At 36.5% G+C, this 24,839-nt stretch overlaps 2 protein-coding genes and 2 long non-coding RNA genes across 4 annotated transcripts; 1 reads left to right on the top strand and 3 right to left on the bottom strand.

Moving 5' to 3' along the window:
* Window positions 1–331: 331 nt before the first annotated feature.
* On the bottom strand, window positions 332–1,665 carry LOC125476506. Its single transcript, XR_007257758.1, has 2 exons — window positions 1,206–1,665; window positions 332–680 (listed from the first exon to the last, which is right to left on the bottom strand). It is a non-coding gene; the product is annotated as an uncharacterized LOC125476506 (long non-coding RNA).
* Window positions 1,666–5,417: 3,752 nt separating this feature from the next.
* On the bottom strand, window positions 5,418–8,691 carry LOC125476504 (receptor-like protein EIX2). The gene has a single exon (XM_048582705.1). The coding sequence runs from the start codon at window positions 8,586–8,588 to the stop codon at window positions 5,613–5,615; it is 2,976 nt and encodes a 991-aa protein (XP_048438662.1). The 5' UTR covers window positions 8,589–8,691; the 3' UTR covers window positions 5,418–5,612.
* An 827-nt stretch (window positions 8,692–9,518) lies between these two features.
* LOC103953342 lies at window positions 9,519–10,445 on the bottom strand. The gene is made up of 3 exons (XR_007257759.1): window positions 10,145–10,445; window positions 9,973–10,039; window positions 9,519–9,750 (listed from the first exon to the last, which is right to left on the bottom strand). It is a non-coding gene; the product is annotated as an uncharacterized LOC103953342 (long non-coding RNA).
* A 5,759-nt stretch (window positions 10,446–16,204) lies between these two features.
* Window positions 16,205–22,539, top strand: LOC103953238 (copper-transporting ATPase RAN1). Its single transcript, XM_009364972.3, has 9 exons — window positions 16,205–16,659; window positions 18,005–18,619; window positions 19,043–19,472; window positions 19,773–20,098; window positions 20,334–20,392; window positions 20,501–20,843; window positions 21,045–21,245; window positions 21,331–21,588; window positions 21,914–22,539. Exons 1-9 carry the CDS (start codon window positions 16,360–16,362, stop codon window positions 22,388–22,390), a joined length of 3,009 nt encoding a protein of 1,002 aa, XP_009363247.1. The 5' UTR covers window positions 16,205–16,359; the 3' UTR covers window positions 22,391–22,539.
* The last annotated feature ends 2,300 nt before the right edge of the window (window positions 22,540–24,839 follow it).

The raw sequence follows: 24,839 nt of genomic DNA, 5'->3' as shown, positions 1-24,839 counted from the left end.
AATTTCCTTCTGCGGAAAAGTATATAAGTTCACAATTTTAGACATTTCCCTGTTCAAAGTGTTCAAAGTATCAAACACGTTTGAATAATCTCGTTCGTTAATATTAGGGAACAACAATGATAAAAAAAAATTATAATGTGTTTGGAATTTTTATGGCTAAATTATATTTTAACACCATCATATTTTTATGGCGAAATTATATTTTAGGTCTACTTCTAAGTCATTCTCATAATTTCTTTCTGTGGAAAAGTATAAAAGTTCACAATTTTAGACTTGTTCGTCGACATTAAGTTGGACATTTTCTTGTTTAAAGTGTTCAAAGTATCAGACACGTTTGTAACACCATCATATCAATTTCATCTTCCAAATCAATCAACAGGTGTAATCAATGCGATGTGCTACAATAATACGTCAACCACGGAGTTGTTGCGGTTGTAGCTCCCAGGACATGCAGTAACCCAGAAATTATTGTTTTAATAATTTTCTTTCATAATATTACACGAGGTCACAAGTTCAAATCATTTTGTCCGTTATCAAGACAAGAACTTAGGACTTGACTATATTGTTTTCCAATAGTAGGTCGTATTTCCCAAACTTCCAAAAGTGTTTCTCAAGCAAGCAACATTAGCACCAACAACTTGAGCCACCTTCTTCCCGTCTATAAAGAATTGGAATGTAGGCTGCACCAAAATGCACAACAGATCAGAAACCAAATGGGCCTTGGATTTTACCATATCCAAGTTAAAACATATAGAATTACTAAGATGGAACCAGCAATAATCCATTCAAAAGACCATCTTAAAAAGATCATCCCACGAGTGCCATGAATAAAAGAAGCTATATACCAAGAACAAAATAAACTGGAGCATTTTCTTCAAACAAAATAAACGCGTCGATGTCAACCTTATACGCTATTACATGTGGGTATTGCTTAAAAGAAAATGTCTTTCGAACTTACAAGGCCCGGACCACAGCTCGATCTATATGAAATTTTATATATAAATCAGACAATTTGTATGAAAATATGACAAGTTTTCTCAAAACAAAACCGGAAAAAACCCAAAAAAAATAAAAATAAAAATAAAAATACCTTTAGCTTTGCTGAATTCAATCAACAATTCAAGTTACTGAGCTATTCCCAAACCCAAAATTTAAAAATTGAAACTTTGAACAATGGCGACAACAATAACAGAAATATGGAGTACCTGAGGGCGAGCAGAGAGGTCGGAGTTGGAGAACGTGAGGGTTTGGGAAGTGATGGAGGGAATTGGAGAAGGGTTTGGAGGTGGAAGGAGCTGCTGTGGGCGGCGGAGATGGTGCGGTGGGGATTGAAGAAGCCAGGGTTTGGAAAGAATTGGAAGGAAGGTTGTGACGATGAAGAAGCGCTGCAATTGCCGAGCAATTGCCTTGCCATGGCTACCCCTGAGTTCCTCACCATTTTTCTTCTATCGATTCGGTGCTTTGTTTGGGGTTGAAGGCAAAAATACAAGAAGAGCCCAAAACAATGAATATGTAAATGGGCCTTTTGGTGAAGGTATATAGGCCTAGTCCATAAGGCCCACACAGCGCATAAAGATTGTTTTACAAGCCATATTAGGGGGTGGTCGAGCTCGAAATCTCGGGCTCAAGGTAAATGCTCCAAATAAACTGAAGCGACAAGTATGTTGCCACACAAATATTGTCATGTGAAAACATGTTGACACTATTGGCGACAAGTTTGTTGCCACACAAATATTGTCATGTGAAAACATGTTGACACTATGGGCGGAATGAGATGAAACGAAATTTTTTTGTGCTACGTTTGGTATGCAGTCCGGAGTAGAAAGAACTACTTTTGTCCTACTATGTTCAATCTCACCCCAAGTACCAAACGAGGCCTATGTGTGAAATGCATTTTTGATTATGTGTTTATTTTCTGAATTGTTCTCCAAAATCACTTTCACATTTTCTCCTAGCCATTGACGTGGTTTTACAGGTTTAGTTTCACTCTTTACATTCAAACTTTTTTTCCATGAAATCTAATTTTCGTTAAACCCTACCTCATACTAGAGGTCCATGAAATAGGATGTAATTTGAATTGAAATGACGAATTTGACCCTCTATGTGATAGTCATGTGAGTTTATTTAACGGAAGATTAACGAAAATTGGGATTTGGACCTCAATTACTAATAAAGCTCACCACGAGAGTTTAATTAAAAGTCTTTTCACCACAAGGGTCACATTAAAAATGTCATGACACCACAAGAAACCATGAAAAAAATTTGGCCAAAAAAATATAATCATGATCCACTTCTACTCTTGCTCAATCGTCTCTTTGAATTCCTCTCTGCCCAGCAACCTGCAACCAAAGATTGCTTGCTGCTCATATGAAGTCGTCAAATATTTTTTACATCAATGTGATCGTTCTTGTGCTTTGGTTGAGTACAAGGTCTCCCCAGAAAACCCAATTCCTATTCTTCTCTATTCAGGTGACGACCTCACGGCGATTGGTCAAGATTTCTTTGAGAACGAATTTGAAAATTTGCCATGGATCGAATTCTCTTATATGGGTTCGGTCAGGACATTGATTTGGGTAGGTTCGAATGGGTGTTCTGCAATTTCTTCTGCAATTCGGTAGACTATGATTGAAGAATCTGAACATGATACGCAAGAAGCAAGAGATGGGGAGAGCGAACGGCCACATGGGAATCTGAATTTTTTATTTTTTATTTTATTTTAACTTTTTTGGTTTAAAGGTGGTTGATTAGTGAGGGCTTATGTGGAAATCAAATAATTAGTTTTCCAAAACAATAAATACTGAGTCTCGAGGAATAGTGGAGTCCACATGTCATTAAATGAATGGGCAAAATAAGGAGTGTAGTCGATGGGGTTTTAAAATACTTTAAAATCATGATGTAGTCAACTATAATTTTAAAAGATTTGGAAATCATGGTGCATTCAAAGTAAATTTAAGAGGATTTTAAAGAATACATCTAAATCCAAAAATAGTCAATTAAGATTTTAAAGAATATATCTAAATCCAGAGTTAGCGAGAATACAAAAAATTTGATAGGGTTTGAATGGGAGATGGATTTTGATGGATTTAAAGGTGGATAATATATATATACCAAATGCTGTCAAGAATCCTACCATCCCCCATCTGATTTCTTTTCACGCCCTCAAACAGAAAAGAACCTCCCAACCCCTTCATCTTCATCTATACCTTCCTCTTCAGAACACATCCCATCGTCCTCGTCGACTTCCAATACATCGTCTTCATTCTCATCTATCATGGATTTTTATTTTTCAAATTCTACTCGTAAACAGCTATTGAGTTCTGGCAAGTTCTCTCTTTTCTCAGAAGAGGAACAGTCTTCCTCCATTTATTGCCTTACCTGAGATCCGATGGTTAATATTTTTTTAACATGTCACTGCAATCAGTTTTTTTCTCCCATGTTCTCCTCGCACGAAACTGATTTTCAATGGCAGATCGCCTCAAATCGCCAAAATTATCTAATCTCCATTACCCCAAACCCACATAACTTGCACAAGCTCAGTGAGTTCATCGATGGGCCGAGCTTTGTTCCCAATAGCTATACTTTCTAGTTTTGGGGTAAACTCTGTGCTGCATGTGCAGAACTTGTTGATTCATATGTATTGCTGTTGTGGGGAAGTGGAGCTTGCTGGAAATTAATGAAATGTGGTTTCTAATGTTACGCTTGGTGGGTACTGGAAGGGCAGGAAGCTAGAGTGTGCATTGAAGTTTAGGAAAATGGTGAGCATGGGATTGAAAGGGTGCTTGCGGCTTGTGGCTTGTGGTCGGTCTGCTAGACTGAATGGAACACACATTGGGACATTGGAGTTGTTTGAGTCACAGCTGCATGATTTCATTAAAAATGACGGCTCTGCGTGTGATTTTCAATTTTTTCAAAATCCTAAGAAATTTATGGAAGAAATCCATATAAATCCACAAAAATCATAATGAAAATCCATATAAATCTTCTAAAATCCATAGAGAATTATAAAGTCTATTAAAATCCTTTGAAATCTATCACTAAAAAAAATTTGTTAAAATCCTCTATAATCCAAATTGACTACACCCCCTTAAGTTTCATCCCTGAGAGGAAAGAATCCAGATTTTCAACACCCTAATACTCGAGAAAATTTTTCATTGTAACCGAAACAAGGGTGATTCACCACGTATTTTTATATAGGTGGTGAGATAATTTATTTTTTAAGTTATTAACTTTTTAACACACATATCTTATAATTTGTATAATGACACGTGATATATTATCTCATTCTCGTGTTCTGATTACATTGAAAAATCTCCCCAAATACCCATGTGTCACTCTATGGCCCCTTAAAAAATGTGACATGTGTCCACCCACTCACTAATTAATTTTTCTGTTATCCTTAAACCTCTGTTATCTGCTAAACTTTTGGAAAAAGAAATTGCAGGCAAACCAAATGCACTTCAATTGCAAACAATATGAGCTACTTTAATAGAAAGACGGAACCCAAAAAAAGAAAGAAAAAGTAAATCAAAATCTTATTCCTTATCCTTTGTAATAAAAGAAAAAATAATAATAATTCAATCATCAACTAACATATTATATAGTTTATAAAATTGGATCTAAATAGTTGATCTCTCTAGTATTACCCAATTAAATAGTGTCAATCTCAGCACCCTTTTCTCCGAGGACGGCTTTACAGCCCCACGTCGCTCTTTCCTTCTCTTCATTTCCACAAATTGTGAATTAGATTAAAATAAAAGCACTTTCATCTTCCGTTTAGACTCGACAGGATCGACAGACATGGAGTTAAATTAGATTTTGGTTTCCAAATCGAATCAAATTAAAATGAAAGCAAGTTCCTCTCTCTCTCTTTCTTTCCTTCCTATGCTGAGTTTAAATCTTTTGGACTCAAAACCCTATGTGGCATCTCTTTGCCCTATCTACACGACTGTCACCTGGCCATTCATCTTATCCCTTCAATAAAAAAATTAAAAACTAAAGATAAATTTAGTGAAAAGAACACATGTTACTCAAGTATAATATAAGGCGCAAAGGGTTTTGAGTGCAGAAAATTTGAACTCATATTTACAAGGATGTGAAAATATATGTGGAATAGTAATACTAAATGAATATTGAACTATTTTTGACAGAAAAATGGGAGAGAAAAACTAAAAAAAAAAAAAAAAAAAACAAGAAAATCAGTCCTAATTGAGAAACAAAACAATATGACTTCGGTATCAAAATTTTATAGTTGACACCAATCACAGTGTTACAAAGGTTAAGGGCACTAAAATTAGACAATATTGACACATAGGTTTACAAACCCAGTGATAAGAAATGGTACCCTACAACACATTTTCTTGTAGTGAACATTGAATGGATGACGGCCATATACATATTTTGTATTATGCTATCGATAATTAGTAGAAATAAAAAAAACATTAGTTTTTATTAATTCCAGGTTTTTACACAAGAGAAAATCAGAATACATAAAGTTGCTTGTGGAAACATCTATTGAAAGATGGATACAATTCCTTTATTTATTACATAAATTGCAAGTACCAAAAATACAATGTAGAAAGGGGAAAACATCACACATACATATATAATCAAACTCAAAAAAAAATTCTTTTGAAACAAGTCGCTTTCAATGCAATTGCTAGTGCTACCTTATCTTTGATGTTGTCAAAGAATTCAAAATAGGCATATCTCCACGATGTCTTCAAGATCAATGTGCCACAAATGCCCCAAAAACCTACGATGAAGCCAAGTACCACGCTGACATAGAACCACAACTTATCATGATTTCCATCTTCATTCTTGTCATTCGCATCCTTAGCTGGGAAAGTGTCATCTCCAGGGCAATTAGTTGAGAGAGGAACGCCACATAGCAATGGATTGTTCATATAAATGGACAAATCATTGAGCGTTTGAAGCTGGCTTCCAGAAGGAATTCTTCCAGTCAAGTTGTTATAAGACAAGTTTAAGTGGGACAAAAAGGTTAAAGATGACAAGCTTTGAGGAATATGTCCTGAAAGGTGGTTGTGCGAGAAATCAAGAGTTTCGAGCAAATGCAAGTTTCCGATCTTGAAGGGGATCTTTCCAGTCAATTGATTCATGGACAAATTCAAGGTGCCCAACAGGATGAGGTTGCTTATTTCTTCAGGAATCTCACCTTGTAATTTATTTGATGAAAGATCAATGCTCTTTACAAGTTTTAGAGTCACGTTGTACACAAGCTCTGCTCCTTTTAGTGTCAGTGTGGCTTGCTCAGAACCCATACCAAAGGCATTAGAATTATAGTTGACCAGTGAAATTAAAGTATCAAAACACTTGGGAATAGTACCTGAAAGGTTGTTGTGACTAAGATCGAGGATGTGAAGGTTCCGAAGATTGCACAGTTGCTGGGGAATATGTCCTGTAAAAACGTTGGATCGTAATTGTAGCCTATACAACAAGGATACATTTGATCTTCCTATCCATAGAGGTATGTTCCCAAATAATTTGTTGTGTCCAAGATCAAGACTCCTCAAACTAGAACAACTTTGCAAGGAATCAGGAATTACACCGCCAAAATTGTTGTTGTTGAGCTTTAATACTTCCAGTAAACTTAATACCCCCAATGAAGTGGGAATATTACCAGAGAGATTGTTGTGACCAACATCTAGAAACCAAATTTTGCTTCCCACACTCCATGCACAAGGCATTTCCCCAGAAAATTGATTGCTTCCTACAGACAAAATTTTCAAATTGGGCATCATCTGGCCAATAGTCGAGGGAATTGGCCCGGAAAATATATTGCTTTCAAGATAAAGGGCATAGACACTAGTGGACCGCCAAAGTGGGAATGGGCCCTCCAACTGATTATGACTCAAATCAATATACTCTAAATTTGGAAATTTCAAATGGGATGGAAAGTCTCCACTTAATTGGTTGTTAGATAAATCCAAAATTTTGAGTTGGGAAGACATCTTCAACAACCATTCCTCTAGTATCGAATCTTCAGAGATTCCAATACCACGAAGAGTGACTTGGATCAGTTCAGTTTGAGATTGAAGCCATACCCAAAAACCAGGACCTACCTGACAGTTTATGATCGCAATTGATAGGAGCTTGAAAGGAGGAACCCAAACAGAAGCCACGTCAAAAATGAGGGACATGGGTGGGTCTGTGACTTGAATTCCCACTCGAAAATATTGTAATCTTGTGAGGTTTCTGAAATGGGCTTCCGTTAGAGTACCTTCCCATGAATTATAAGACAGATCGAGGTGAACTAGCTCATAGAGTTGTCCCAGACTTTTTGGAATGGAGCCATTCATCTTATTAAAAGAGAGGTCCAATGTTTTCATGGATGACAAGTTTCCAATGGAATCAGGAATTGAGCCCCACAAATGGTTTCCACCAAGGTTGAGATCCTGCAAATTCTTTAACATTCCTATGGAGGCCGGCAATTGGCTTTCCAGCTCACAATTAGACAAATCTAGCGACTCTAATGAATTATTTGGACTCTTTGAGACGCTCCTCCAAAACTCTTCAATCCCTCCACCATCAAACTTGTTGTAAGAAAGACTTAAGACCTTTAGCTTGCACAAATTTCCAATGACTTTCGGAATTTGACCTTTTAAGCCTGTTTGAGATAAATCAAGGTGTTCTAGAGATTTGAAGTTTGCAAATTCATTTGGAAAAGGACAACTGAAATTATTCCACGATAGATCAAGTGTCATGAGGCTGCTAAGATTAAAAACCCAACTGGGAGATGAAGAACATTTAATACCGTTATCCGACATATCAAGGACCAAAAGTGATGTCAAGTTAATCCTTTGGAGTGAGAGTGGAATGCTTTCAATTTGACACGAAGATAAGTGTAACTCTAACAATGAAGGAAGCATGTTAATATCATATGCCCAACTGGCTCCTGTGCGGCTAAGGTCCACGTAATTGAGATTAAGGTATTTTAGGGAAGAGAGGTGAGAAAGCCAAGTCAAGTTTCTGGAAGACAAGCGGAAATTCATCCCGAGATCAAAAATATTCAGGCTTGACAGCTTACCAAGAGAGGGGGGAATCTCTCCCCCAAATGATGCAAGGGAGAGATTGAGATATTGCAAACTTTTAAGCTCCCCAAAGAACATCGGAATGCGAATGCCTTGAAACTCATTGTAGCTGAGGTCCAGGTATTTTAAATGTTTCAAGCTCAACAACGAAGCATTTATCTTACCTCCCAAGCAAGACTTATTATAAGCCGACTCGTCCCACTTGGCATCAGAATCGGGATACGGATACGGATTCCGGAGGTCCATCTTCACAACATGGCCGGTGCTGTTGTTGCATGAAATTCCTTCCCATTGACAGCAATCATGACCCACCCAAGAAGAAAGCCTACTAGAAGGATCAACAAGATGTTGTTTAAAGCTGACAAGTGCTCGACTTTCTTCCTCAATGCATAATGGTTTCACAGTGCTGGTGCTCGGAACTCCGATATCACCCAAGCAGATTATGGCAGTGGGTAGATACGTAGATGCCAAAAGCAAAATGAGAAAAGAGAGAGAAATATTGAGGGGATTGAAGAAGGTGTTTGCAAGCAAGGTATCCATAGGAGAAATCAGTATATATATTCCCCAGTTGGTTGCAGATGAACACAACAAGTGAACTCTAACTCATATATATAACAAAGCAATGAGAGCTTAAAAGAAAATAGTGCTACGTAGCGTGCATCAACTCGATTGAGTTTCACGCGTTTACATTCGTATTCACACCATGAAATTGCAAGGAAGGAAAGATTGAGTGGGGAGGGGGACTACTTGACAAGGACACAAATGCTCCTGCCTACTTTTAAGTCGACTTCTAAATCAATATCATAATTTCCTTCTGCGGAAAAATATAAAAGTTCTGTTATAAATATGTAAAAGTTAGAGAAATAACTTTTTAGTGAATGAAGCGAAGCAGGTATAAAATATCACACTGAAACTATAGCACAAAAGGATAACTAATAAAAGACGGAGGAATATATGATGTTATTGATCTTTCTTTCTTTCTTTCTGTCTGTATTTTTGAAGGCATACGAAGTGCTCTATTTATAGAGCAACTCCAATACTGATGCATTAATTATACATTGAAAATTTACAGCACCCTTTTGGAAAATATGATCTCCTGCATCCCCAAAGTCAATTTCAATCTGAATGGGAATTGACAATGTGTTTGTGTGTGTGTGTGGGCATTCATATAATGCCAATGTTTTCAACAAGTTCACAATTTTAGACTTGTTGGCCGACATTAAGTTGGACATTTCCTTGTTCAAAGTATCAAACACGTTTGAATAATCTCGTTTGTTAATATTAGTGAACAAAAATGATGAAAAAATTATAATGTGTTTGAATTTTTTACAGCTAAATTATATTTTAACACCATTGTATTTAGTTCAATTTCTTTTTCCTAATCAATCAACAAGTGTAGTCAATGAGATGTGCTACAATAATACGTCAACCACGGAGTTGTTGCGCTTGTAGCTCCTAGGACATATGACATATGGTAACCCAACAATTGTTGTTTTAATAATTTTCTTTCATAATATTACACGAGATCACAAGTTTGAATCATTTTGTCCGTTATCAAGACAAGAACTTAGGACTTGACTATATTGTTTTCCAATACTAGGTCGTATTTCCCAAACTTCCAAAAGTGTTTCTCAAGCGAGCAACATTAGCACCAACAACTTGAGCCACCTTCTTCCCCGTCTTTAAAGAATTGGAATGTAGGCTGCACCAAAACGCACACAACAGATCAGAAACCAAATGGACCTTGGGTTTTACCATATTCAAGTTAAAACATATAGAATTACTATGACGGAACCAGCAATAACCCATCTATATGAAATTTTATACTTACATCAGATAAGTTGTATGAAAATATGGCAAGTTTTCTCAAAACAAAAAGATTTTGAAAACCAGAAAAAACCCAAAAAAAAAAAAAAAAAATTACCTTTAGCTTTGCTGACTGCGGTGCTAAATTCATCCGACTTAATGATTGACAACAATATTAGAGGCACCTGAAATTCAATCAACAATTCAAGTTACTGAGCTATTCCCAAACCCAAAATTTAAAAATTGAAACTTTGAACAATGGCGACAACAATAACAGAAATATGGAGTACCTGAGGGCGAGGAGAGAGGTCGGAGTTGCAGAAAGTGAGGATTTGGGAAGTGGTGGAGGGAATTGGAGAAGGGTTTGGAGGCGGAAGGAGATGCTGTGGGCGGCGGAGATGCTGCGGTGGGGATTGAAGAAGCCAGGGTTTGGAAAGAATTGGAAGGAAGGTTGTGACGATGAAGAAGCGCTGCGCAGAACTTGCTGCGATTGCCGATTCGGTGATGTTGTTTGGGCCTAGTCCATAAGGCAAAAATACAAGAAGAGCCCAAAACAATTAATACGTAAATGCGCTAGTTGGTGAAGGTATATAGGCCTAGTCCATAAGGTCCACACAACGCATAAAGATTGTTTTATAAGCCATATTAAGGAGTAGTCGAGCTCAAAATCTCGGGTTCAAGGTAAATGCTCTAAATCAACTGCAGCGACAAATTCGTTGCCACGCAAATATTGTCGTGTGAAAACATGTTGACATGATGGGCGTGGTTGGTACGTAGACGGGATAGAAAGAGACGAGATGGAATGAGATGGAAAGGAGGTTTTTTGTGCTATGTTTGGTATGCAGGCCAGAGTAGAACAAACTACTTTTGTCCCACTGTGTTCCGTCCATCCCATGTACCAAACGAGGCTTATGTGTGAAATGCATTTTTGATTATGTGTTTCTGCTCGGATTTCAATTTGAACTCGTGTATTTCAGTTTAACTAATATGGTACATATGTTTTTACTTTAGTTTAATTAATATGGTACGTATGTTTTTATTTCAGTGTAGGGAGTCCTCCATTACATATAATTAGCAAGTAAAAGCTCCCACATCTGCAAATTTAGTCTTTCATTATTAAAACCATAAATGATTTTTGGGTTAGTGTCTTTGGCAACTACTAACCTTTTCACTTTTCTATTGTCAAACAATTAGGTATGTTTGTAACTTATTTCTCCATACTATGAATTAGGGTGGTTGACTACATAGAATCACATAGGCTTAACTAACTAATGTTGAATTAGTTAGTATCCATTTTTTGGTCGTTTTATTAATCGGACAACAATCTTAAAATTCAAATTTCATCGCTCTGCTGCTTTGCTGTCATATATCGTTTTCTGCCATTAAATGTTGTTACTTCGCCTTAAGATCTCGTTGTTCTTTCGTATGTTCGACAACCGAACACAAAGATTGGAGCATGAGCATACAAGTGACATAATAATTTTAAATGTTTAGCTAGCCAGTTAGTTTCTCTCTCCTTCTCCCTAAAAATAGCGAGCCACGGTACTAAAAACTAAAATAATTAGTATGTTGGAATTGTTATTACTGCCTTTTAAGTTAAAGTAGCCAAAATAACCTCTTTTAGAGAAGTTGTTGGTGATGCTCTTTGATTTCGATTTAAAATTAGTTAGATTAGCTAGTGTGTTTGGTTAAGTTGCTAACAGTGAATCTAGGTGTTATGTTAAATTCCGATTTTGGTCCTTTTATTAATTATATATCAAGCACTTGCACTTGCAATATGATATACTGAAGGTACCCACAAATGACCAAAGTTAAAATCTAACCTAACATTATATTATCGTGATTTGATCTTTGTTAGCGATGGTTTAATGTGGTCTTAATTGTTAGTATGACATTATATATGCCTTAGTCTTCCGTTTTGTGACAAATTTGTTCTATTGGTGCTTGTGCTAGTTTCGGTGACGTTTGTGGTTGTAGCCAGTTAAGATATTACTCATTATGTTTATTTGTTTATCTCTAGATAAGTAATTTGGTTACTGAAGAATACGAACTCATGTTACAACATTGTATTTGCTATTGTATTTTAATGAAAAATTGCTATCGCTTCTTGTAAAAAAACATGAGAAAGAAATCATTTTTGAGGATGACAAACTAGCTAGTTTTCTAGATGATTTGATATCATGATATTATTATTTGACAAACCCTAGGTTAGATTTGGTAGGAGACCAATTAGCTAGTCTAGTCACAAGTCACAATTGTCCATAACTAATATGGGGTGTTGGTCATGGACGACGTTGCACCAACTATATATGCCTGTTTCAGATCACCTGCTATTCACCAAGAACACTAACATATATTAAAACCCTTCGATAAGGACATCCCCAGTTTGTATGTCCCAATCATCCATGGAGGATGGCACAGACTTAAAGCAATTCTACTGGGTTAGATTTTGATGGATTTAGTTGTTCATCTAAACCTAGGGATATCACCTAATTCTACTGTGCAAAATTACCATATTGCCCTCTCTCGATCATACGTTACCGTAAAGTACAGCTTGTATTCCAAATTTTCCACGTCGGATGGGCAGAGAAGAAGTGGGTGCCACGTCAGTCAGCTGTGCCATTTGGAGGTCGACAGAGCTGTGTTTTGGTGGAAGGATGAGCTGTCTTCTTATCTTGCTAAATTCGAGCATGCATGCGTTGTAGTAGTAGTGGATCGTTATTCATCCCCTTAATTTCTCTGTATTTTACACTACCTTTTCTTCTCCATCAAGTATCAAGTAAGTGGAAGCAGGTCATCTTTCCAAAATGAATGGCTCTCGTTTATTGCGAGTTTGCATGGCAATATGGCATGCCTGCCGAAGTGAAAGACAAATGATTTTTATTCATAGGAACTTATGGAGTCTGCTTGATAATTATTTCATTTATTTCTTTTAAGTTTTGTTTTTGTGTCGGAGATAAAACAGAAGTACGTGGAAATAAAAATGAGGTAATTGCTACCTAAGGGAGTATTAGAAGAATTAGAGAGCTGTGGAAGAAATTAACATAAAAAAAAGTACACAAAACAAAAATGATTTAAGTTGTTTTTTCTTTAAATTATTTTGTTTTTATTCATCTATCTTGTTTTTTTTTTTTCACTCTCTCCACCATTTTTCATTCATCTTTTCTCTTATATACTTTGATTTATCTCAAGCATAAAAGATAACAACTAAAAATGAAATAGTTATTGTACGGATACTTAATCCTTTGATAATTAAGGACCGAAAATGATTTGCATTTGCATAATGATACATGGAATAAAGAATGATGGTGGAGAGAGGGAAAAAAAAACTAACAGATTACACAAAGTGTACATCAATTTTATGCTTGAGAAAAGGTGAAGTGTATAAGAGTAAAGATGAATGAAGAATGATGGTGGAAAGTAGAGAAAAAACAAGATGAATGTATAGTTAATCCACTAGTCTTTAAATTTGACAAAAAAAAAAAAAAAAAAAACTAGTCTGTTTCCAAATGATGGTTGCCTTTACTAAGTTAAAAAGAAGATCTCAAATTTGATTTTCATGTACGAGAATGTGAGAAATGTTGGTGGCGAGTTCAATATCTCATTGTGGTTGATTATACAACTATGACGACAATATATATTTAAACTCTTTAGTCAAAAGGAAATTGTTATTAGCACTCCAAAAATCTCATTTCGCACTCCAAACTTTCTATAAGTAGAAATAAAATAACACTTGTGAGGAGTGTAGAATGAGATTTTTGAAGTGCTAATTACAGTTCCTTAGTCAAAATAGTTTCCGAGATTAGCATAATTCCTCAGGTTAGTCTCTGTCAGTGAAAACCGACAGAAGTGATCCCTGAATTTGTCCACCGTAAATCATTTTGGTCATTCCGTGAATAATTTATCAATATCTTTTGAACGACCACGTGACCACTTTTTTTAAGGGTATTTTTGTCAAACTAACCACTCCACTTAGTGAGGATATTGACAAATTTTTCACGAAATGACTAAAATGATTTACGATCGATGGATAAACTCAAAGATCACTTATATCGATTTTCATTGTCAGAGACCACAATGAATAGTGCCAATTTCACGAATCATTTTGAATAAAAAAAAAACCTATACATTTTTGTAGTGCCGTTCGTTTAAAAGCAAAATCAAAAGTTTGTTAACTTATCACCTAGAATAGAACATTGCATTCACCAATCGCAAAGTTGTTACTATATGAAGTAAATATCCTAAACCCTAACAGGCTAACCCTAAAGAAATTCTCATCCGCAATTACTTAACCCAGGTGAGAAAGCGATCTGCGAAACCACCGACTTGCCATGGGTTTCAATACCGGTCAAAGCATCCGACGGCTGCCGTCTCCGCTGCAATATGCCGGCAAACTATCGTCACGCTTTTTCGTTATATCCAACAAAGACTCCGTCACTCCAAGCAAATTCACGTCGTAGTTCCCAAACTACCCTCTCGCAAGGTCGCTCTTCTTTTCCTTTCCCTTTGAAAACTGAGGTAGGCAGCTCCGGACCAAGTTGGCCGTAAATTACACGTTTTCGACGACTCCTAGCAAAATAAACGTGGTCCTTTTTTTTTTTCCGACAAATTCCAATTTTAATTTCGGATTTCATGGACAAAAAGAAAGAATAAACGAGAAAAACAATAGACCTTGGAGGGAGAAAAGCACATGGCCAGGTGAGGTGACCAAAGCAAAAACTGTGGGTGCACCTGGTATTGACAAATCTGCGATGCCTATTTTAACAAGGTGCGAAAAGACATTTGCAGCCCAGCTAGTTCTAAAACCCATAATAAATCGAGATACGTTAAGGAAATTCTTTTAAAAATGAAAATTTTTATAGAGTTTATGTCATTTTATATTTTTTGTATAATGATTTATAATATTGACATATGAATTAATGTTAGCCCTAGTTTGAGAATGTCTTCTTAGCATTCCTCGTGAACTTTTGTCCACAAGTTGCACACTAACAGTAATATAATAATCTGGAATGTGATGTGGCATACTTGAAAGGCCTAAAAAATGGAATGAAGATTCTTCAATCATGTCTGTTTATCGTATATTGTACGGTTAAAATTTATTGTAATTTTTTTAATTTAAAATTGAATATAAATAATACCTAAAAAGAAATCGACCGTATAATGTGCAATGAATGGATGCGAATAGAGGATTTCTATGATCCTCACAAAGAGGATCAGAAAAGGATCCTCATTCTAAAAAAATGCATTGGAAAAAGGTCAGATTAACTCAAAAAGGTATAAGAAATGCATTTTATATTTCTTGCAAGCAATTTGAGTTGTTTTGACCCTCCGCTCCTCATGATCTGGAAGCCGTAATGCTGTATGTTTGGTATAATTGTTATGAAACTAATTTTCATTCCAATTTCTTTATTCTTTGTATTAATTTTTTAGATGACTCTTAAGAAGTTTCATAAAACTTTGCCCTTCATAAAAGTCATAAAGGTCAAATAATTAATGTTTTTTGCAAATAAAAGTTGCATAATTACTAATAATAAGGTTTAGAATATACCAAGGAAAAGAAAGCAAACAAACTTGATGTGAATGCATTTGGTCAAAGTCTTATTTGTTACCTTTAAAGTAAACAAGATATAATCATAAACTTTTTTTTTTGAATGGGTATCACAACTTTCTTTGGCCAATAAGATACCATCACATTAGTCTAATAGAAAAGACAGATCATCATGAAAATTTATTTTTGAATAAGTTGTAATTAATCAAGTGATTCTTTTTTCACTATGAAATATGTCAAACAATTTTGAATCTCATTGTGCTACTAATTTATAGTCAGACAGCAAAATTATCGGTGTAATAAGAGGAGGTTGCAGGATGTCCAATATCTTAGTGGATATGATGTTGAGTTTCTACTCGTGCGGCCTAAGTTTGAAACTTCTCATTTCTTAAATTATTGTAATAGTTTCGAATCCTGCTCCATTAATAATTACATTTACACATCCTGACAACAGGATTTAAAATTTTTGTTTTCGAAGTTGTGTTGTTTGTGTAATTCGTTACGGGTGAAGAGAAACATACGCAAACAATTCAAGTCCAATTAGGACGTAGACAAGTTGAAGTTTCCCTACGAACTTAACCAAGACACGTTTTATTGTATTTACGAATACACACGCCACGTTGGCCTTGAAGCCACCTCCTTCGTGCGGTACAAAGACCACCCAAGTGGGAAGTACAACTCTCAGAAGGGCAGTACCAACTCCTCATATTTGTAATTACCAAATTACCAGAAATACACAAGGGCAAAACCGTAAAAACGCCACCCTCCCTCCCCACCAGCTCTCCCAAGACTTTGGTTAGAAAATTGCTGTCTCAACCATCTCCCTCGGAAAAGTCTCCTCCATCCTCCCCTTCTCTCTCTACAAAAACAATCTCCATTTTCTCTCTCTACAATTCGCTCCATTTTTTTTTGTATAAATTTCTCTGTCTTTTTTTTCTATCGGCTCGGTACCTTACAATGGCGCCGAGTCCCAGAGACCTCCAGCTTACCCAAGTCTCCGCCCGAGCTCCGACGTCGATGGTTGCCGCCGGCGACTTCGGCGATTTGGAGAACGTGAGGCTCCTGGATTCGTATGAGAATTCGGAGGGAGTTGAAGCCGGGATGAAGAGGGTTCAAGTCAGAGTCTCTGGTATGACGTGTGCTGCTTGCTCGAATTCTGTCGAAGGTGCTCTGCAGAGCGTCAATGGGGTTCTCACGGCCTCCGTGGCGTTGCTCCAGAACAGGGCCGATGTGGTTTTTGATCCGAGATTGGTCAAGGTTAGTCAAATTTAGCTTTTGATCGGATGTGGTTTTTGAATGCTGGTGGGTTTTGCTGGGTTTTTGGGTGTCTCTGGCTGAATTGGGCAATTGGGTTCGTGTCCGTTTTCGAAATTTTTTGAGCTTTTGGTAGTTGGTTTTGGGCGTTTTGAAGTATGGTTTAGTCCTGCTTGCTTAATTTTTAGAAAGTTTGGTTTTTTTTTTCTTTTTAAATTGTATTTGAGTGTTGATCTTAAGGCGGATGGTATCATGGGTTAGTGAATTTTGAGCTTTGGTAGTTGTTTTGGTGTTCCTTAGTGTTCGAAAACACTGAGGATTAGTGTGGTTTTCGAATAATCCTAGGATCGAGTTTTGGTTGATCATGCTTGTTTTTTGTTTATGCTTTATGTTGGACTGGATCATGATTAAGGGTTAATTATTTGGTACTTCAGTTATTATGTGGTTTTACTTTATATACTTGGAGCTGCAATCATGATAAGAATTAGTCTAAAGTGACAGATTATTCTTCCGCATCCCCTCTTTAATGATGGGCTTTCTCTCTCTCTCTCTCTCTCTCTCTCTCTCTCACACACACACACACATTTACTTTTTGTTGGACTCAAATTATGTCTCATATGGTGCATTTTGAAAAAAAAAATTGTGATTGGTTTGGTGGTACACTTTTCTTGTAAATTTTGCATAAGGATGACTCAGATATAACATATGCCCGATTCCGGGAGGCAGCCATACCCAACTGGATCGGATAGCTTATGTAGATATGGGTACTTTTAGTTTTAAAAATTAAGATAATGTAAGGTTGTTATTAATCCGGATAATGTAAGAAACCTGCATTTGAATCAGCAAGTGTTGAAATCAGTGAAGCTGCTGATTACATGCCGTTAGTACTATAAATGTGCAAACTTTCTCTCTGAAACTCTCCTTGGTCTTATGTAATTTGTACTTCAATAAATCAGGACTCTTTCACATTTTTACTTTCACTAGTACTTGCTCCAAAAAGTTGGATACTAGGCTTTGCTTGCTATTTTCCTGCATCGTATCTGCACTTGTTGGCTGAATTGGTTATTTTCGACCGTTGTAATGGGTGATGTTCCTATGAACTACACAGAAGCGTTCAAATGATTTATATGATTGGTAGGTTGCCAATTTAATTCTAAATATTTTGTTGCCCTTCCTTGGGAATTTCTCGAGTAAAGTTCTGGCCAACTTTCTTAATCCTTGATCTTCCTTGTGTGTTCTTCAGTTGATCGCTTGAGGGGTTAATCATGATTCTATACTGCTTACCAACTTGTTTTTGAGAAGTACGGAGCTTTTTAGTTACTGAGACTACTTAGCTCTGTTCATTCAGGATGAAGACATCAAGAATGCAATTGAAGATGCTGGGTTTGAGGCAGAGGTTATACCTGAGCCCAGTGCAAGTGGAACAAAGCCACATGGTACCCTGTCTGGTCAGTTCTCAATAGGAGGTATGACCTGCGCTGCCTGTGTGAACTCTGTTGAAGGTATTCTAAAAGGGCTTCCTGGGGTCAAAAGAGCTGTAGTAGCCCTGGCAACTTCACTAGGGGAAGTGGAGTATGATCCTCTGGTAATTAGTAAAGATGAGATAGTGAATGCCATTGAAGATGCTGGTTTTGATGCATCACTTGTGCAGAGTAGTCAACAGGATAAAATCGTACTTGGAGTTGCTGGCGTATTCAGCGAGATGGATGCACAGACTTTAGAAGCCATAATTAGCACTTTGAAAGGGGTGAGACATTTTCATGTTGACAGGATTTCAAGAGAACTTGAAATCCTCTTTGATCCTGAAATTGTCACTTCTAGATCCTTGGTGGATGAGATTCAGGAATCAAGCAATGAGAAATTTAAACTACAAGTGGCAAACCCTTATACAAGAATGACTTCTAAAGATATCGATGAAGCCTCAAATATGTTTCGGCTGTTTCTGTCCAGTTTGCTTCTCAGTGTGAGTATATTTCTCTCTTAACATACACATGGTTATATGCTTTATCAATAGAAAAAATGACGCATGATTATGCTATATGTCATACCTTAGTTTTTTCCTCTTCCCTTCATTCTTGTTCAGTTCTGTTTGCCTAATTTGCCTGATAGCAGTACAGTATTGAACAGCTTGGTATTGAACAGATCACTTCTATCATAAGAGAAATTAAGTTAATTAATTTTAAAGTTCAATTTTCTAAACAGAAGCATATTGTTTCTTAAGTAGTTCATTCAGAATGCATCGAGACACTGGTTATCAGGAGCTCCTTTAGACGCTTAGTCCTAATATTTTCTTATGTTTTTTATGTATGCATGCATAAGTACTAAGTATAGATATGTATATATTACTTTTAAAATCTGTTAACTGACATCAATAAATTGTCTCCAGATTCCTATCTTTTTCATTCGAGTAGTTTGTCCTCATATCCCGCTTCTTTATTCGTTACTGCTCTGGAAATGTGGGCCCTTCGAAATGGGTGATTGGTTGAAGTGGGCATTGGTCAGTGTTGTTCAATTTGTTATTGGGAAGCGCTTCTACATTGCAGCTGCCAGAGCCTTACGAAATGGTTCAACTAACATGGATGTTTTGGTCGCATTGGGAACTTCGGCCTCTTACTTCTATTCTGTATGCGCACTTCTATATGGTGCAGTCACTGGGTTCTGGTCTCCAACATACTTTGAAACAAGTTCCATGCTAATAACATTTGTACTTTTGGGGAAATATCTGGAGTGCCTTGCAAAAGGAAAAACATCAGATGCCATCAAGAAGTTGATAGAACTTGCTCCAGCTACAGCATTGTTAATTGTCAAAGATAAAGGTACATCGTTCCATTCCGTTTGTTTGTTTTGTTTTTCATTTTTTTATTTTTCTTCCTCCATTACCAATTGATATTCCATGTCCCTGTGTTTTAATATTTGATATTGTTATCATAATTTAACCAATCATTCTGTTTGTTTGTTTTGTTTTTCATTTTTCTTCCTCCATTACCAATTGATATTTCATGTCCCTATGTTTTAATATTTGATATTCTTATCATTCTTTAACCAAATCAAAGTTTATGGTGGAATTGAATATAAAATTCTAGATAAGGGGCTAATTTGATTAAATTGTTTATTAGGTGGGAAAGTCATTGGAGAAAGGGAAATTGATGCCTTGCTGATTCAGCCCAGGGATGTGTTAAAAGTTCTTCCTGGTACCAAAGTTCCTGCTGATGGTATGGTTGTGTGGGGTTCAAGTTATGTCAATGAGAGTATGGTGACTGGTGAAGCTATACCTGTTTCAAAGGAAGTAAATTCATTAGTTATAGGAGGAACGATAAATTTACATGGAGCTCTTCACATACAAGTTACAAAAGTTGGATCCGATACAGTTTTAAGTCAGATAATTAATTTGGTCGAGACTGCTCAGATGTCCAAAGCTCCTATTCAGAAATTTGCTGATTTTGTAAGTGCTGGAAATGTAGTTTTTGAATTAGTTTTTCTATGTGATACTTATGCTATATATGAATATCATTTTCAGGGGTATTGTCGAATTATTTCTTATAAAGTTGCTTGTGAGAAGTTGCTAAGTCCCCCTATAATTTTTAGCCCTTCTTTATTTCCACTAAAGCTAATTCATTAACTTCTGTAAAGTTTGAAGTAAAGTGCAACTAATGTCTTCCATCTCTCCATACTTGCAGATTGCTAGCATTTTCGTCCCGACTGTAGTTGCCTTGGCATTGTTGACATTGTTGGGTTGGTAAGTTGACCGTATTTATTATGATCTTTCGCATAATTAGTGAATTTGTAAGTTGAGAATGTTTAGGCCAGCTATTGATAACTTGTATGTTCTATTGATTCGCTTTAGGTATATTGCTGGAGCCTTTGGAGCTTACCCAGAAAAGTGGCTCCCTGAAAACGGAAATCACTTTGTATTTGCCCTTATGTTTTCCATATCGGTTGTGGTAATTGCATGTCCTTGTGCACTGGGCTTGGCAACACCAACTGCTGTCATGGTTGCGACGGGGGTTGGGGCTAATAATGGTGTGCTGATAAAAGGAGGAGATGCTTTGGAAAGAGCTCAGAAGATCAAGTATGTGATATTTGATAAAACTGGTACCCTGACCCAGGGAAAAGCGACAGTTACTACTGTAAAAGTTTTCACGGGAATGGATCGTGGAGAATTTCTTAAATTGGTGGCTTCTGCAGAGGTAACTTTCTATTACCTCTCCAGAGAAACCTTCTTTCTATATCATTATTATTTTTTAATTCAAATGTTTTCGCTGGTAGCCCTTGGAAATGTGACATCTAACATTGTTACATGCTTTAATATAAAGTTCTAAACATTCAACTGCAGAAAGTTGACAGCTCCGCTAATATATTTTTTTTATATTTTCTTTTTGTTGGCTCAGGCTAGCAGTGAACACCCATTGGCAAAAGCAATAGTGGAATATGCACGCCATTTTCACTTTTTTGATGAGCCTTCCGTCACTAACGATGCCCCGAACAAGAGCAAAGACACCACACTTTCTGGATGGCTTTTTGATGCCTCAGAGTTCTCTGCTTTGCCCGGAAGAGGTATACAGTGCTTTATAGATGGAAAACTTGTTCTGGTGAGTTCTAAATTTCCATATGGCTTCCATCCTGATATGCTTCACCATCCATGGTTGCTTATTGGAAGTATTGTATCCTAAACAGGTCGGTAATAGGAAGCTGATGACTGAAAGTGGAATCGACATTCCTACACATGTAGAGAACTTTGTAGTAGAGCTGGAAGAAAGTGCAAAGACAGGCATACTTGTTGCATATGAAGGCAATTTAATTGGTGTATTGGGGGTTGCGGACCCTCTAAAAAGAGAAGCTGCCATAGTGATAGAAGGACTACGTAAGATGGGTGTCATACCAGTCATGGTTACTGGGGATAATCGGAGGACAGCACAAGCTGTTGCTAAGGAGGTTAGTATATATCTGTTTATCCATTTGTCAAACTAAGTTCTGATAATTTTGACAGAAAAAAATGTGCAACTTTGACTTTTATTTCGGGTTACATTTTTCATTTAGTTTTGGATGCAATCATGTTTGACCTTATATGAACTTAAGAGTCTTCGTATAAACTGAAAGTTAGAGATTATTTTTGGAAATCAAGCGGGTACGGATATTTCCTTTTCTGAAAAAAAAAGAAAAAGGATTTAATATAATGATTTGGTAACGTTTAGTCATATGATTTCTATGTTTTAGTTGCGTAGACTTTTGACATACATGTGAATACATTGCTGGGCAGGTTGGCATTCAAGACGTGAGGGCAGAGGTAATGCCGGCTGGAAAAGCTGATGTGGTTTGTTCATTCCAAAAAGATGGAAGTATAGTTGCCATGGTTGGTGACGGAATCAATGACTCTCCTGCCCTAGCTGCTTCTGATGTTGGTATGGCAATCGGGGCAGGGACGGATATTGCAATTGAAGCAGCTGACTACGTGCTGATGAGAAATAACTTGGAAGACGTAATCACAGCCATTGATCTCTCAAGGAAAACCTTTACTCGTATTCGATTGAATTACGTGTTTGCCATGGCGTACAATGTGATCGCAATACCTATTGCCGCAGGGGTCTTCTTCCCATCGCTGGGGATCATGTTGCCGCCATGGGCAGCCGGTGCATGCATGGCTATGTCATCTGTAAGTGTTGTATGCTCTTCTTTACTCCTTAGGAGGTACAGAAAACCCAGACTTACCGCCATACTGGAAATAGTTGTAGAGTAGGAAGTAAAACGGGATAAATAGTTCGAATTGGACTTTATCCCAATTTTGTGCATTGCGTTTTCTCCTTGTGTGCTTGTGATGGGGTGTAATTTTATGCCTCATTCGTTGTAAATGCCCCTCTACTTGTATAATAAGTTCCCTTTCTTTCTTGTTTCGTTTCTCGTCGATTTGATTTTTAACATTCACTGGAAAGAATTAGAGGTTCTGTGTTTACATGAGTTTTTCCAAAGAGAGACTTTATGTATGAAGATACTTGGTAAATGGTAGGTTTTGGAGAAGGAGAACCAACTCCAGGAATTATTGGTTTACTATGCTCACCGTCCAGTACCTTGTTGGCAACATAAACACCGAAAGGAAGGGGAAGATTTGCAAGTTTTTTTATGGTTTGTGAAAATGAGAGAGAAGCAGCTAATTGATTTTGGAAAATCATAAATTAACATTTGTAATGAAGTGACGTACTAAAATATACAAAAGAAAATTTTTTGCTCGTGTTAGATTGTCATTTATGTGTAAAGAGAGAGAGAGAGCGAGAGTTGTTTGTAAAGAGGAGGTTGCTTGCAAATCACAAATTAGCACTTAGAAATTTATAATGAAGTGACTTCTCAAAATAAAAATAAAAAAATTTGTGGATGTGTCAAACTACAATTTATTTGTAGCGAGATCACCATTTGTAAAGAGGAAAAACTTCTTACAAACCACAAATTAACACCTATAATGAAGTGATTTACCAAAATGACAACAACAAGAAGATTTATCTCACTAAGTGGGGTCGGCTGTATGAATCCTAAATCATGCACCTTGCACAGATTAACCACAAATTTAACTCCGCTTGCGTAAGTTTAATTACGCTGCTGATCCCAAGCCCGGATAAAGGACATGGAGCATGTTAAGTAGTCGACAGCCGGCGCTTTGTTTTTCACATCCAATCCCTATGGTACGACTTATAAAATTATAAAAGGAAAAAAATGTATGCATATGTGTTAACCTGTAATTTGTCAGTAACGAGATAACAGTATTTAAATAGAGAAAAATCCTTAAATGCGAGGAGGTAAGACTTTTCCTCTACATTTTTCTTCCTGGTGAATCTCCTAAAGAGCGTTATTTGTCTTTGCGTCAGATTGCATTATCCTTCCTTTTCAATATCAAGGAACGACAATGTGGGAAGAAAATTGAACCCTGCTCCCCATGATCTTTAAAGGTTTACACCTTATACAAAAGTCTTGGACGTGTGTGGTTCGTAATCTATCAGACCTCAAGGTCATGGAGCGAAAGAGGTTGTGGCAAGTGTTCATGTCAGTCTTGGCTTCTAGGCTCTAGCAGTCCTAGACCAAGTCAAAACTAAGAAAAAAAAAATCAGATGTGGTTGCTGGTCAAAACAATCCTTGATAAGCATGGGGTTTTGTTCTTGAAAGAATAAAAGATTATATCATTAATTATGTTTTTCTTTAGGTTAATTATTTGACATAAATTTATATGACCAACCTTAATTTGTACGGTAGGTTAGGTACTTCTCAGTGAGCAGCCGATTCTCGTTCACACACATCCAATTAGGAACATCAAATAAGTGAAAGATTAAGCAAAAAGAAACATTTTAAAACAACGGAGGATTCGCACATCTACCTTTCGTAATTAGCAACATATACATATATATACAACAAATAATAATAAAAATAAAATCTTTTTCAACTTTCTCAACCTAAACAATTGTAAAATATCTGATTTAGAACGCACATGGGTAATTCTTTTCCAAACGAAGAGTTTATGTAACCTTGAATGTATGTTTTTTCATTAACTGTGAGTTTTTATCCACTATGCCAATGACCAAAAATAGTTGGTAGCTAGTTGTCTTAGTTTAGTCTAAGTGAATCACCTCCAGTACCAAACTAAAAGAAATTATAACTACACTTTTTTTTTTCTTCTCACACACCACTGTTTAAGTTCGTACGTTATTTTCGTTTGATTTATTTAATTTAACGATAAAAATAAAATAAAAAAATATGTGAGGCACAAAAAAATTGTGCAAAAGGCTGAAATAGTGTGAAAATCAATTAAAAAAAAGTCTGAACAAATGGTCACTGGAACATCATATCGCAGTCCATATTACAAAAAATGGCTATCTTCAACATCCATGGGAAGGTGACATGATGTATTTCTTTTCAACAAACTAAAAGACATACGACATGTTCAAAGGATCTGGATTGTATATATTGGTCAAACATAAATGTAAGAAAATTTGCCCTACAAGCCAATCCTACTGGATGGGGTCCACTAGTTTTCCAGATAATATATAATTTCCCCGAAGTAACTTAGTTTATGAATCTCTGGATGACAAATTTTCTACATATCCAAAGAAAAAAGTAAATAAAAAACCGTAATGTCTTATATCAGTGATATATTAATTGAATTCCAGAAGCTATCTAAATCATTTCTGCTGTTGTGGAAAGCTTCA

This window comes from the organism of the source record quoted next, unplaced genomic scaffold (assembly GCF_019419815.1).
Source record: "Pyrus x bretschneideri cultivar Hongxiangsu unplaced genomic scaffold, Pyrus_bretschneideri_v1 Contig19, whole genome shotgun sequence".
In the NCBI taxonomy this organism is placed as follows: domain Eukaryota; kingdom Viridiplantae; phylum Streptophyta; class Magnoliopsida; order Rosales; family Rosaceae; genus Pyrus; species Pyrus x bretschneideri.
The sequence above is the reverse complement of the archived record's forward strand: the minus strand, read 5'-3'. Positions and strand labels throughout refer to the sequence as shown.

What these genes read in the sequence shown, in the direction of transcription:
- LOC125476504 (XM_048582705.1), bottom strand. Translation starts at nt 8,588, where the DNA reads ATGGATACCTTGCTTGCAAACACCTTCTTCAATCCCCTCAATATTTCT.
- LOC103953238 (XM_009364972.3), top strand. Translation starts at nt 16,360, where the DNA reads ATGGCGCCGAGTCCCAGAGACCTCCAGCTTACCCAAGTCTCCGCCCGA. An exon ending in TTGTTGACATTGTTGGGTTG is followed by an intron (nt 20,393 to 20,500) that starts GTAAGTTGACCG and finishes GATTCGCTTTAG; the next exon opens with GTATATTGCTGGAGCCTTTG. An exon ending in AATTGGTGGCTTCTGCAGAG is followed by an intron (nt 20,844 to 21,044) that starts GTAACTTTCTAT and finishes TTGTTGGCTCAG; the next exon opens with GCTAGCAGTGAACACCCATT.